The sequence below is a fragment of the Mesitornis unicolor genome, unplaced genomic scaffold (genome assembly GCF_000695765.1).
Source record: "Mesitornis unicolor isolate BGI_N332 unplaced genomic scaffold, ASM69576v1 scaffold38250, whole genome shotgun sequence".
In the NCBI taxonomy this organism is placed as follows: domain Eukaryota; kingdom Metazoa; phylum Chordata; class Aves; order Mesitornithiformes; family Mesitornithidae; genus Mesitornis; species Mesitornis unicolor.
Genome location: NW_010156930.1, coordinates 1 through 13,590, shown reverse-complemented (window position 1 = coordinate 13,590; position 13,590 = coordinate 1). Strand labels below are relative to the sequence as shown.

General features: G+C 39.8%; 1 protein-coding gene across 1 annotated transcript; it reads right to left on the bottom strand.

Annotated features, from left to right (window-relative positions):
* Positions 1-1,566: 1,566 nt before the first annotated feature.
* ALG8 (ALG8, alpha-1,3-glucosyltransferase) lies at positions 1,567-13,582 on the bottom strand. Its single transcript, XM_010194912.1, has 13 exons — positions 13,527-13,582; positions 12,813-12,891; positions 11,310-11,503; positions 9,935-10,044; positions 8,881-8,948; positions 8,233-8,359; positions 7,555-7,658; positions 7,341-7,461; positions 6,908-7,047; positions 5,979-6,118; positions 4,247-4,344; positions 3,131-3,203; positions 1,567-1,798 (listed from the first exon to the last, which is right to left on the bottom strand). Exons 3-13 carry the CDS (start codon positions 11,411-11,413, stop codon positions 1,567-1,569), a joined length of 1,317 nt encoding a protein of 438 aa, XP_010193214.1. The 5' UTR covers positions 11,414-11,503; positions 12,813-12,891; positions 13,527-13,582.
* Between the last annotated feature and the right edge of the window lie 8 nt (positions 13,583-13,590).

The following is a 13,590-nucleotide window of genomic DNA, read 5'->3' as shown; positions in this document are numbered from 1 at the left end:
GGGCGGAGCGGTGCAGCAGCGAGCTCCCTCCGCCAGGCTCTCCGCCGTGCACTTGGGTTCCTGCCCCGATTTTCGGTATTTAACAGAAAAAAAGTACCCTACCCCATCTCCCCAGCCCACAAACCCACCCCCCAACCCCCGCAAGTCAGGGGACTTTATGGGGGATCGGGTGAGGGTTCCCGCAGCTCTCAGGGTGAAGCAGCTGGGCCCCACTGCCTGTGCAGTGCCAGGGAGGCCACTCTGTCATTAAATCAGGGGTTTAATTAAACCCTAAAATCAAACCCAATTCCTTTTCAGAATAACCATAAAAAAACCTCAAGCACACAGGATCCCCAGCCTCTTTCCTGAAAATTTATTATTTAGCTTTTCTGCAGGCAGGAGGAGCTTGGGCTGACACCACTCCTTAGCAGGAGATACTGAAGCTGAGGCAGGAGGCCTTGAAGGATTTCAGCTCAGCTTGCAAAGGCGCTGCTGGAGAAGAGCACAGAGAGGGTTTATTTTTTGGATCTTATCATTTTCCTACACAGGACAGCATCTATAGATGGATAAAGACAAGAGTTGTATTTGCCTTTTGAGTTCTGAGTTTTAGACTGAAGGTAGAATACAGATGGAAGCAACACTGAAGCACTGCCAGCAGTCACAGCTGCTAAGAAGTGTGGCAAAGCAGCTAATGAGGTAGAAAAACTAGAAACTATGAGAAAGTAATGAAAACCAGAGTGAAAAGGTCCAAAAATAAACTCACTGGCTGTGAAAAGTTTAAATGTACAAGCTGTTAGGTTACACAAATGGCCACAGTGACTACTTTACTATCCACTCACTGCCCTTACAAGAGCCATGCTCTGGTTTATCATCCAAAATATTTAAAGAGCATAAAGAGTATAATGAACCCATCCACCTCGAAATTGAGGCATGCATCTGAAATGAGGAAATCTGGTCTACCAACATAAGTATGATGACAAGAATAGTAAAGTCCCTCCTTCTTTCATAGAGTCTTTGCAAAGATCAAAGGGACACAGACAATATTAAGCAACTAATTTAAATTTTGAGGTTCAGGTGCTCAAGAGTCTGATGAAGCACCTCAGGACAGTTCCCAGTCAGATACCTGTGCAGGTATCCCTCAAAAAGTAGGGCTTAGATATGACAAAAACTACAAGAAATGCTCAAACCAAAAATACCAAGTTTTCAATGTACATATTCCACAGAATGCAGTTACGCTTTCTTCTACACAGCGATGATCCCTTGTAATTTGCCACAGTGATTTTTATTCAAATACAAACAGCAATGGGAAAGCCTGGCAGGTTTTCCTCAGGACAGAAATCTAGACCTTGTTAAGCTTCACAGTTCATCCACAGCAAGTGGCATCTCACCGCATCCCATGTTGTTGTGATATGCGCTTCTGGTTGGAGGTATCCTCGTTGGGCAGTACAGAAGTATTGGAAGAAAAACTTCCCCTGTGGTGATGGTACACATATGCCATGTCTTACCAAGAGTTGTATGTTCTTGTGACAACCCTTCACTGTGCTGGATAATCCCTTCAAAACTGGGACTGGTCCCAGCACTGAGGCTTTACTCAGCTTTTTGTTTAACAGAAATTCGTTCAGTCAAGACAGAGACATAGAGTTTCAGCCAGGCGTACGTGATGCCCAGAGCACAGTACACAGAGGTCAGCAACAGAGGGACAAAAGGAAAGTGCTGTTTCCAGGGAGTCAGAGGAAATATAATTTCACAGAAGATTTCCAAAGGCACTAGTTGGGCGAGGTAGATTGTTTCAAGCCAGTTAAGGAGAGGCCTCTCTCTCCTGTTAGAGGAATTAAAAAAAAAAGATAGTGTTAAAATACATGATGTTATCTAAAAAAACTATTGTTTTTCAGCTATCACTGGTGACCAGTGTAAAGAATATCACCCTTTGGTTCACATTACAGCTTTAAAAAACAATTTAAAGAGTTTCAGTTGGAAAAAACAAACCAAACACAGATAACAGAGTACAGCCAATTTCCTTATCCTGTGGCTTTTACACCACATTCCAAGATGCCCTGGAATCCAAGTAGAAATCTCATCAGCTGCTCTGCTTCACACCATTTCAGTGACCAGAGACTCATACACACACTTGTCTGACTCAAGTTGTTCTACGTTCAAAGACTGGAAATGTCAAATTTATCTTAACCTCTTCCCCCTTCTCGTAAGCTTTCCATAGGATGTATGAGCCAATGCCTCTTGAAAAGGGCACTGAAGATAGGTTTTTGACTGCAGGTAGTTTACAAGGGGATTCATGTTTTTTCTGGAAGGAATGTGTTTGTTTTAGAAAGTTAGCAACAAGAAATCTGCAAAAGTTCCACCTCTAGACAAACTAAGCTGCTACAGAGCTTTTTAGTTAGAGCTCTTGAGACAGAATGATTGAATTCTGGGCTATTAAGTGGAGAAGAACAGTGGCTGAAAGCAGATCACCTACAAAAAGCAGTTTAGCATTTATGACAACTTTCATTACAGCTTGGTTTAGCCAGGAAAAGTTTAGGGAATAGGAAAGCGAAGACTACAGGGTTAAAAGGATAAACACTATCTTTGGTTAAGCAGGTAGGAAATCAGCAGTGTGCAAAAACACACAGGATGCTTTGGGCAATTGTGTGTTCTGACAACCAAGTGTTTGCAGATTTGCTGACAAATTACAGCTCGTAAGTGTATGTTTTATTTATAACCTGCCCCTTCGACACATTAAAATACTAATTACTACTGCAAAAAAGCACAGCAGTATTTGTAACTGCTGGCGTGGATAAACAGTCTTCCAGTAACTCACTGTATTAAGTGCTGCAATACTGAATTAAATCCTCACAAGCTACAGTGTTACGTCTCTGTGCTTTAACCACGCAGCAAGCAGGTGGGGATTTGCAGCCTGCCAGGACTAACTGGGTAGCTGTTGCAATTCAAACATAACAAGGATGTGTTATGATAATCCTAACTTAGGGCTTGTTGCTGCCCCTGTTCTCTTCTCAGGAGGCATCTTTTGGCTGGCAACTCTTCAGTTTGATACTTCAGCATCAGTTTTCTGTGCTGTTTGCACCTTCCAACACCACCATTCCCAGTGACAGAAGAAATGGTTTTGTCCTTGGTGTTTAGAACAAGTTTCTTTAATTACCTGAATAGAGATTTCAACGAAGAGAAGCTATAAACAGTAAACAGCAGCATAAGCAGTATTTTAATTGGAAGTTCTGAAACACAACGAACATAAAGTACTTTAAAAATTAATTACAAAAACCTTTTGCCATATAGATTGCAGTATCTTTAAATCCTACTATTCACACTGCATTGTCTAACTTAATTATTTTCTCCACACAGAACTAAATGTTTTACTGCTTAGGACACCTATAAATAAGCATAGATATTTACTAAAGCAAATGCCAAGCATTTGCAATACACTTCAATTATCTAGAAACATAATGAACACATTAATTATAATTACAATTTACGATAGCACTGCAAATAAGATTTTCCTATTTAAAAAATAAATCAGAAAATACAGGGCTGGCAATCAATTGGTGCTATCTAGTTCTAGGTTGCTTGGAAGATAAAAAAAATAAAGGCAGAGAAAGTTGATTTTTTTTTCCCCTCAAGCTTCACTACTCCAAGTAAGCAGCATCAGACCATAAGAGTGTGCATATCTGGATATGAACTCTCCCAGAAGGATGATAATCAATACAGTGTTACAGCATTGTCGTAGCTATGATGGCCTAGGGTTTAAGTGAAGCAGACAGACCCTTGATTAATTGAAAGAGGAGGAAGGAAGGAACAGCTTTTGGTCACAAAGACAAATCTGTCCGTACGCATACTGATTTAACTGATTCTGCTGCATGATTTTTAGTTTAAGCACATTACTGATAGCATGAAGTAGGAGTCAGCTGGAAAATCAGCCTGTTAGGTTTGTGGTTTCAAATTGTCTTTATAACTTTTGCTTCATGTGGTTATGTTAGGGAGAAGCTTCTCAAGCTGTGGCAGAATGAGGGATAACAAATGACTATGACAATTTTCCATCTCTATTTCAACTTAAAGCCTATGCCTCTTCCACAGCCTTTTAAACCAACACTTCTTTTCACTAATTGGAGAGTTTGTATTTACAGAAACAGGCCAACATACAGACTCTTGCAACTTTCAGCTTACTACACAAAATAATCCAAACCAATTACCTGCACATCATCTCTGGAAAACAACCCCAAAGCAGTAAGATGAAAGCACAAAAAGAAGGGAAACACTTTACCTGGCAGCGTGAACAACAATGGAAAAAGGGAGAAGTGCCCTGTTGTTGTCAAAATCAAGTAGATGCCAGCATCCTTTGCTCTCTGAACAGACAACAAGCTAAAAGTGACAAGAACTTGTTATGCTTTGGTCTTTTACTAAAGAAACTTAATTTTAGCAAAATACTACACAATTCACAAGAGATTGAAGAACAGGTCAAAGTTTCATAGTATCCCAGTCCCCCCAAACACTGGACCTGTGATGAAGTCTCTCCTGCTTCCAAACCATATGGCCTCAGAGATAAAAATGCAGGAGAAAAAAATCAGCCAGAAAACCACACACCCACTGAACACAAACATCAGAAAGGTCTGGAGTTCTCTACAGATGGTCTTCATCCTTTGCAGCTGGCTGCCAACATTGTCATCCCTACGTTTTCTCCTTCCATTGGTTTTTCCAGTGCTAAATTCCTTCCCTCCCACAATTCTCACTTCAGGAGTTTAAATCTCACTAAACTTCTGAACAAGGAAAATACAGTTTGTAGCAGCAGTGGTCAGGCAGCTTACGAACTGTGGTCTCACTTCTACTCCAGGCAGGCATAAAGTCCTTTTGGTAGAAACCACATACTGTTCCTGCCAAGCCTAGTGCAGAATGTCCCTTTCCTCAGTTGGCTCCTGAACAATCTACCTAGCATTTTAAATATGAACACAGCACTCATCAAGGCTTGAACTGCCTGGGAGCTAAAAGGCTACAATATTTTCACATTTGTCCCTGCTGGTGTAGATCTCTAACTTAACTGTTCAGAGAGAAAGAGAACTTCATCAACTACAAATGCTTGTTCAGCTTGATATGACAGCAGTGTCAAATGCTTCAAGCTAGGCAAGCTGATTAATTTATCTTTAAAAGGCAAAGCCACAAGACACAATGAATAGGTCTTGGACTTCTCAGGTGCAATGAATGCACTGCACAAAAGCAGTAATAGCAGTGGGAGAAACTAAAGACTAAAGCAACCAACCTGCTTTTCTCCACCACATCATAAGTGAAACATTTTATCAAGCCTGCTCCCAAGCTGTCACTATGAAAAGGAGGCTTCAAGGGGAAGGTAAATGAATACTGTTGAGTATGAGTCTAAATGCAACCTAAATTCTGAACCCCATTCTTTCATAAACATGGTTTATTTTCTTTTTTTAAAAAATATTCTAATAGCAATCAAGCATCTGAATCAAAACAGATTTTCTGTATACTATGCATCTTAATACAACCCAGCATTCAAAGAGACACAAGAGAGTGGTGCATGTAGTGCGTAGGCCTGTGTCAGACTCCTAAACTGGTTGCTTAATCATCCCAACATCATATGCTTCTGTTCTTCCTATCATGTCTAAGTACAAAGCTTTGCTGTGCCCCACAGAGCTGATACAGGAATCAGCTACCACCAATAATGCTCGACTGAAAGCTTCTATCAATGCAAACTATTGTACAAAGTACAAGCCATTGTTAGTATGGCATAAAAGATACTGTTTAACACCTCACTGCATATGCTGTACTAGCACCAGCACATTATATTGCAAAGGCAGCCACGTTTTATTGTGCCTGAAATTAATTTACTTGAAGCGCACTAAAACTTAGCAGCTTAAGGCATTCTATAAACATGTTCATTTTCTGAAATATACTGAACACAGAGTGATCCTCTCTGAAGATTCCTCAACAAGTGGCTGCAGGTTCAGTTTGGCCAACTACTACATACAAAATGCACTTACCTCAAAGGCAGAATAGCAAGGAGTATTGCTTTTTCATGCACGTGCCAGCCAAACATGAACGAGCTCAACGCACAAAGAACAAGGCACTGTAGAAAGCCTCTGGGCCCTTGAGGTTTAAACCAAAGACAGAAAACAGAGGGCTAGAAACAACAGGCAAAAACAGGACTTCAGTGAAAAGCTTGACAATCCTGACACAAGCCATTGCCTGATGAAATTTTTTCAATGTTAATAAACACCACTGCACCCAGGTTGTGCTTGCGTGGCACAAGCATTATATAGCACTGCAGGAACTGTACTTATTCGGATGTACAAATAGAGCCTGAAGGACTCCATCATTATGACAGGAGAGAAAAAGTAGACTGAAAGACTACAGCCAACTCCCTGTTATTCACATTGCAAGAACTGTCGTTGAATCTAAGCCACTAAACTCATTATCAAAGTTACTACATAAACTTGTTGAAACAAACATTTCACATTAAAGCCCAGCTGCTCATTAGAGTGAAAGATTATCCACGTACTTTTTGAATCTTCAATTCTTTGCTTGTCACATGAAGAACACTACACCTGCCTGTAGCTCATGCTGATAGAAACACCATAAGCTGCCCAAAATTCCACCAGTATCTCTATTCACATTCTAGTTCAACTGCTGTATCACAAAAGGTTACTACTAGCTCACCATGCAGAGTGGTTGTGAGCCAAGATTGCTTTTAATCTCTTAACTGTTCGAGCTGACACAGGGCATAATTTTAGCCATACTTGAAGTAATATTGTGTACCAAGAAATACATTAATTCCACATTTACCCTAATATTTTTAATTATTTTTAAGGAAAGTTTATTGCCCTGGAATTAAAATTCACCTGCAGTGCATGTTAATAAAATCTACGGGGGACAAAACACATCAGGTTTCAAAAATATTACTTGTTCTTACCAATATAGATATGAAAGTACAGATTAATGTTGCCAGTGGAGTCACAGAAGGGAGGACAGTATGCTGAAATTCTTGAACCAGCCCTCCTGTCATTGAGGCTGTAGGAATTTTTGTGGTATCAAGAAAGTTACACTTTAAACCTGAAAAGAAAAGATAAAAAGAAGCACAAATTGATAAATGTTAAAGAAAAAGGAGTAGCTGAACTAAGTAAATGGCAAAGTCTTTTCTCTTTTAAAGGACAGCAGAGGGGAATGATGGATTTCTGGTCTACTGCTGGAAACTTAAAATGCATGGGATTATTCAGACAATTGGGTGATTTAAGGCAATCTGAAAATGTAATTTACTACATGCATTTCAAATGGGGAAGGAAGACTAAAATCCAGATACCTCTATCTGCATTTAGGCACTAAATAGCAAGAATAGCATACTGTACCAAATATCGTTAGTGCTTTATCCACGGCATTGTACAAAGCCCAGAAGTTCGGGGCCCAGTAAGCATGGCAGAGGCCTCGCTTGAAAGGAAAAAGCCGTGAAATTACTTGAGGCAGCTGTCCCTACAGAAAACAAAACAGGTGAGACATGGTTTATGTTTTAGTAACAGCTTTCTAACAGTTCAGGGGAATAACAGGTAGAAAAGGAGTTATTACCAATACTATGAAGGGACCCAATGAAAGCGCAGAAACAAGACAGACAATCAATCCCAGAAGGGTTACATGAAGAAAGCTGAAACTTCTCCACTTCAGGGATCCATCTACAAGAAGCAACAGATTGCAAAAACAGTTACTGTGACAAGTGGAGAGGGAGACAATGCATCCCATGCTAACAGTGAATTGCCAGCATCCAAGATAAGCACATGGCCTTTATGTCAATACATTCAGTTGCTTCCTTCAACAGTTAGTTTGCATTTACTTTTCTCACACTGCAGCTTCTCCATTATACAAACTTTCTGTATTTTCTCTTTCAAGAGAAGTATCTTCTCTGTTAATGTGAGGAATATCAAACATGTTTTTCAGTGCTATAAGAAAATGAAAGCAGGACTTTGGAATAGCTTATGACGCAGAATAATTGTCATAGTTTCAAACTGCCACCTGCAGTTTGTTCATGATGATTTTTCTTATAAAGAACATCCTAGAAATACAAATTTTACACAAACAAGTAAATTTCAAAGTTCTTTTTACAGACCTTCCCAATTCTGCTCCCTAAACAGGATTTTTGTTTGACCCACAGCCCTTTTGTTCTGATGGCATCTGCATGTCTTGAGTCTTCCTCAGGCCCCACTAATTACCACAATGCCCCAAAAGCGAGCAAGGAAAAACCCATCCTACCTGCATTATTTGCAGTAAAACAATAGGAACGCAGCAAGTAAATGCCATATGCTGGGGCCACATAAATGTAGATGTGCTTGAAATGCAGAAGAACAGCAAAAAGGAGAGCACCCTCCAAGTATCTTTTCTAAAAGAAAATCAAAACAAAGATCAAGCTTTTCTCCTTTTGCACTAAATATTAATGATTCTCTGCTGTACCTCCAGGGTGACAGGACATTTATCAAAGGCATAAAAGCAAATGAGTATTTACTTCAAATTACAAACCAGGTAGCATTACATACACCAGGTACAGAGAACAGAACTACAGTCACAATACTTGGAAAACTGGGATAGGCCTCACCTCCCCACAGCTTCAGAGATGTATTTTCTAAAGACTAGTGACTTGAAAGGAAACCATGCCACATTGCTGAGGCAGAACACAGAACTTAGCTTTCTCATGGAGAACTGCAGTGCTGCAGCATCCGCAAGCAATTATGGTGAGTTTCAAGTTCTCCTTTTCCACTCATACTTAACAGATAATGAGATATCCAACTTAGTACACCAACTTCAAGCCACTCCCATTGCCTTCAATATGAGCAGCCCAATGAAGTGAAGCAATGCACCTAAAATACCTATGGCAACAAACAGGAGAGAGCTAATCAAGTTTACCTGACATAGTCGAGCAACAGAAAGCAGCATCAGCCCAAACAGAAAGCCATTGTACTGAAAGTGAATATCTGAACTTGAGTCAAGAAAGGAATAAAGCAAGCTTTCTTTACTATTAGTTTCCTAGGGGACACTCAAACTTATAAACAATACATTAAAATGGAACTTAAATCAAGAAAGTAACCTTAAACACACTCCACAAAGACAGGTAGTCATTACTTAACCATACCTGTAAGCACAGACTCAATCTACTAGTATTAGTACATTAACTAGTACATAATAATCTGACCACACATGTATCATGCAACTTATATGACACAAAAACAAAGATTAATACTCCACTTCTTGAATTTTTAAATATTAGTTTCTGCCTTACTCTGGTTAATGGATGGAGACAGCAGCCCTCACTTATCTACCACCTGTACACAAGCAACTTAAACAAGGACTGAGTCAGAAAACTAGTCCTTGCTATAAAAGAATTCCTGTTTTCCTCGTGTTCCCTCCTCAGCTAGGATCAATGCATACTGCATCAAGACTGACTTACAATAATTGGATTTACCAGAGTCTTTTTTAAAATATCCTTTTAAAATATTATATTTATATCCTATTTTTATATTAACTTCTTATAGCCTTAAGAAAACATGCTAATTCTCATGTAGCATTAACCATCTGAATACAGCCTGCACATAAAGCACTTGTAGAAGTTTTCCTTGTCATGGGACAAACCTAGAACCACACCCAGGAACCAAGAGGCTCTTGGCTGGCACCTCTGTAGGCAGGCAGAGGAGCAGCTAGCAGGAACAGGCATGCTGCTGCCAGACTGGTCCTCCTGCAGTCAGGGAAATCAGACCAAAAACCATTTCCATTTTGCCAAATAATAATTCTAATGAAAACATGAAGTTGTTCAACTAACCCCAGAAACACAAACAGTAGCACTACTTGCTGTGATAGTAAATCATATTCATGGGTTTGTACCACATGCTTTAACAGGCTGTTGAAAAAATCAAGACACCACAAAAACAAACCACAAATAACCAGCAATGGGTTGAAAGGATACGATCCACAATTAACAACCCAAAATTCCACAAGAGCAGGACGGCAAGAATAAATGTTGGTTTTTCCAGTATATCCTTTGCAGCTCGTTTCCCATTTACACATCTGCAGCACCTGAACAGGAGCAGAAGAAAGAAGTCTTAATTCAAACAGCCAACAAAAATGTTGTTGCTTTTAGGATATAAGTGCAGTTAACCTGAACATAGAAGGCAATGATATAATATTCTTGCTAAATTCATCAGAAGACAGTGTTATGAATAAAGTTTAGTCAAAAACAGATTTTAAATTTCCATTGCTGTAGTACCTTCCACATGCTAAAGCTTATGTTAAGTATCCTGGTCTCAGGTTCAAATCTCACATTCAGTAATAACTCTAAACTTGTCATAACCTGTTTGCTATCAAATTCTCATGAATGAACATATTGCTACATCTGGAGACAACATAATGAGTTGTATTTAAGGTCCTCAGCTGTACATTAACCTCTTCCTGGCTTCTCCCAATATTATGAGCTGTTTATGTTGGTTAAAAAAATATCTCATTACTTTTCGGCGTGAAGCCATATGGTCCATATTATTTTTGAAAGCAATATTAGATCAGATTAAAAAGTTGTAGATGATTTGTGCTGAAATATCACTTGTAGAGCCATTTTAAGAAAGCCAGCTCATTCACGCATCTTTGAGTCAAAATAACAAAAGGAAAAAAAGTCACAATGCAATCTAGCCTGTTTCAACTAAAGAAAGTACAAACAAAGCAGCTTAGGTATTTTTTAGGCCAGATTTTGAGCAGATAGAATAAACTGAGGGAAGACTGTTACAGCCAAGTCCTTAAGACAGGCAACATAATTCTCAAAACATATCCCTGCTCTACACTTTAGGTGTGAGATAAGCACTTCCTCACAGAGTCAGGACACACTGAAAACATACAATCTAAATACTAGTAGGAACAATCAGTTTATCATCAAGGTACCAAACACATTAGATTGACTTAGTATATTAGATGATACTGGCATTTTGTCACAAGTTTCCTTTATGCTTCTACTCTAGAAGAATAAAGTCATAATAGGAAGAAACGGGTGCATCCAGGCTGCCCTGCAACTCCTACAAAATGAATGCAGTGACAGAAACAAAACACCTATGTGTGAAACAGCAGCAAATGTCTGAATGCATACAAATCTGATCACAGCAACAGCATCTCCAATAATAACAAATTATCTTGTGTTTAGCGGCCTGTTCTAAATTTCTGCCTGAATAGGTGACAGCAGCTTTGATATTTCCATTAATTTACAAGCTTATTTGTACAAATAACTATTTGTTGTTAGTCTAGAAGTCCATGTATTAAAGACTACCCACTGTCCCTGAAGTTACAACATCAAAACTTACTCACGAACTGCATATATGAAAAGGATATCTGTAAAGATGACAGAAAATCTCTGGAAGAAGATGGTTGCACGACTGGTGTAATTTAGGTTTTCAATAACCAACATCTTGGGGTCAAAGTACTTGGCGACGTGCGAAAGTACATATTCAAACCAAGCAAAAAATGGTGGATAATCCAGGGTCCATTCTGAAGTTGCCTAAAGACAAAATAAGATTAAATCATTTAACACAATCTATGCTATTTACAGTCCTTCAGGTACAGTTCATCACAGCAAATCAGCTGATGTATTTTATCTCATTAGCCTCTATTTAAGAGTAACTTCACAATAAAGTAGTCAGCTGTATGCTGCCAACCATGATTTGAGTTGTTCTTCTGTAGCACTGGTAGAGGGATTAGACATCTCTTGATTAGTAGAAAGATTTAAAAACATTGCAAATCTGCACCTAACCAATACACAAGTGTCTGTTCTTCATATTCAACTTACAGTAATAGGGCCGATCTTAAAAAAAAATCTCAGTAAAGTAGCTCACAGTGAATATTTGACTACATTAGAGGAATCACCAGCACAGTCAGTCTTGTTACAGTCTCAAAAATGTTTTTATTTATTAGTTAACAAGTCTTAATTCTAATAACACCTTCTCAAGATCAAGTAGTAGTATTTGGTCCTTTCCCACACAGACTGTTATTATGCCCTGACCAATGAGTAAGTCCTTGGCTTTGGAAATAGAAGGGGAGAAAGGAGGAACAGAACAGTCTGGGCTGGGGTATCAGTGTGCTTATGTTATGCTGCCAAAAGGCATCCTATGCTTTGGCACTGGGATCAGACCAGCAACACAGAAATGTTTTACAGACTTGGACCAGCCTGTCAAGGTTCTGACCCGCATCAGTCATTTACTCCTGGATACACAGTTCCCAGACGCTTATGTGAAGGAGCATTAGAGACTACAATATCTAACCTAGAGCTCCAGGAGATACAGTAAGATAGATTAAAACCCAACTGTGTAGGCCGAGTCCATCATCAGCTTAAAGGTGATTCATCTAGATAAAAATCAATGCATGCTTGTAGTGCACCAGCAGAGGCTCAAAACTTTAATACAGTGATTGATTTCATAATGTGTATACCCATTTATATGACTTATTCTTTATCGTAACTGTGTAACATTAACGACAAGAGCGAAGAGGGCAGCAATTTAAGACTAGCATTCAACTTGTTCCTGTGTTACATAGCCTAATAACCCATGTGCCTTAACTGTCTTTTCCATTTTACCTTCACAAGTACTTGCAGCTTCCCCAAACAAGTCTCATTTTTAAACTAAAAGCTACACAGTGCCAACAAATCATGACTGGTATTTTTTTGAATCACTGCTATACAGCTGCCAACCATCAATACCCATGACATGTACTTTCTGCAAACGAAAGCCCTTCTCCTCTTGCAGTCACACAAGCTGACACCCCCAATATGCCTAAAATTTCTACACAGCTGAAAAACCCAGACATGCACTTACTTCATAGTACCACTGCGAGAGCGGTAAGTTGTGAGTGATGGCAAGCCAATTCCTATGTACTTCAAAATCTGTGGAATAACTACAGAAGGTTTATATTAAGAGTCACATACATAATATGCACTTAAAGGAGAAACATTTCAGAGCACATCCCCACAGGCAGATAAAAAGGAGACCTACACAGATCAGCTCCAGGGCAAGACTTTGGTCAAGTAACACAAACAGTACCAAAGATGCTGCAGGAACTTTGTGCCAAGGACATATACAAGCAATTTTACTACAAGAATTATTTCTAGCTTGGCCTTTTCTGAAAATTCCAGGTTCTGAGTGACTTTTTAACAGCAATTGGATTTTTTCTTTTGAGGAAAAAAGCTACAGTCTTTTAAAGATAAAAAGCATTAACGTTTCAACCCATTTAAAGGCCCTCCCGCACAACAGCCAGCCGGAATGGTCTGTAAGCATCCTCAAACACAAAAGTAAAGCTATTTCACACGATCTGAGGAGGAACCAGCAGCACCGCCCCGCTCCCCACAAGCGCCAGAAGCAAACGAGGACTTCCAGGACACCAGGGCCACTCAGGAACTGCGGCACCGCGCCAGCCCCTGTCCCCCTCCCACCCGCGGCCGCCCTGAGTGGTAGCGGAAACCAACCACCACTTCGGGTAGGGGGGCTGACAGGCCGCACCGACCCTCCCTCAGGCCCGGGGCAGCTCCTTACTAGGCGGGGATGAGGAGGCACTTGAGAAAGGAAACACCGAACGCCAGGGCGCGGAACCAGCTCC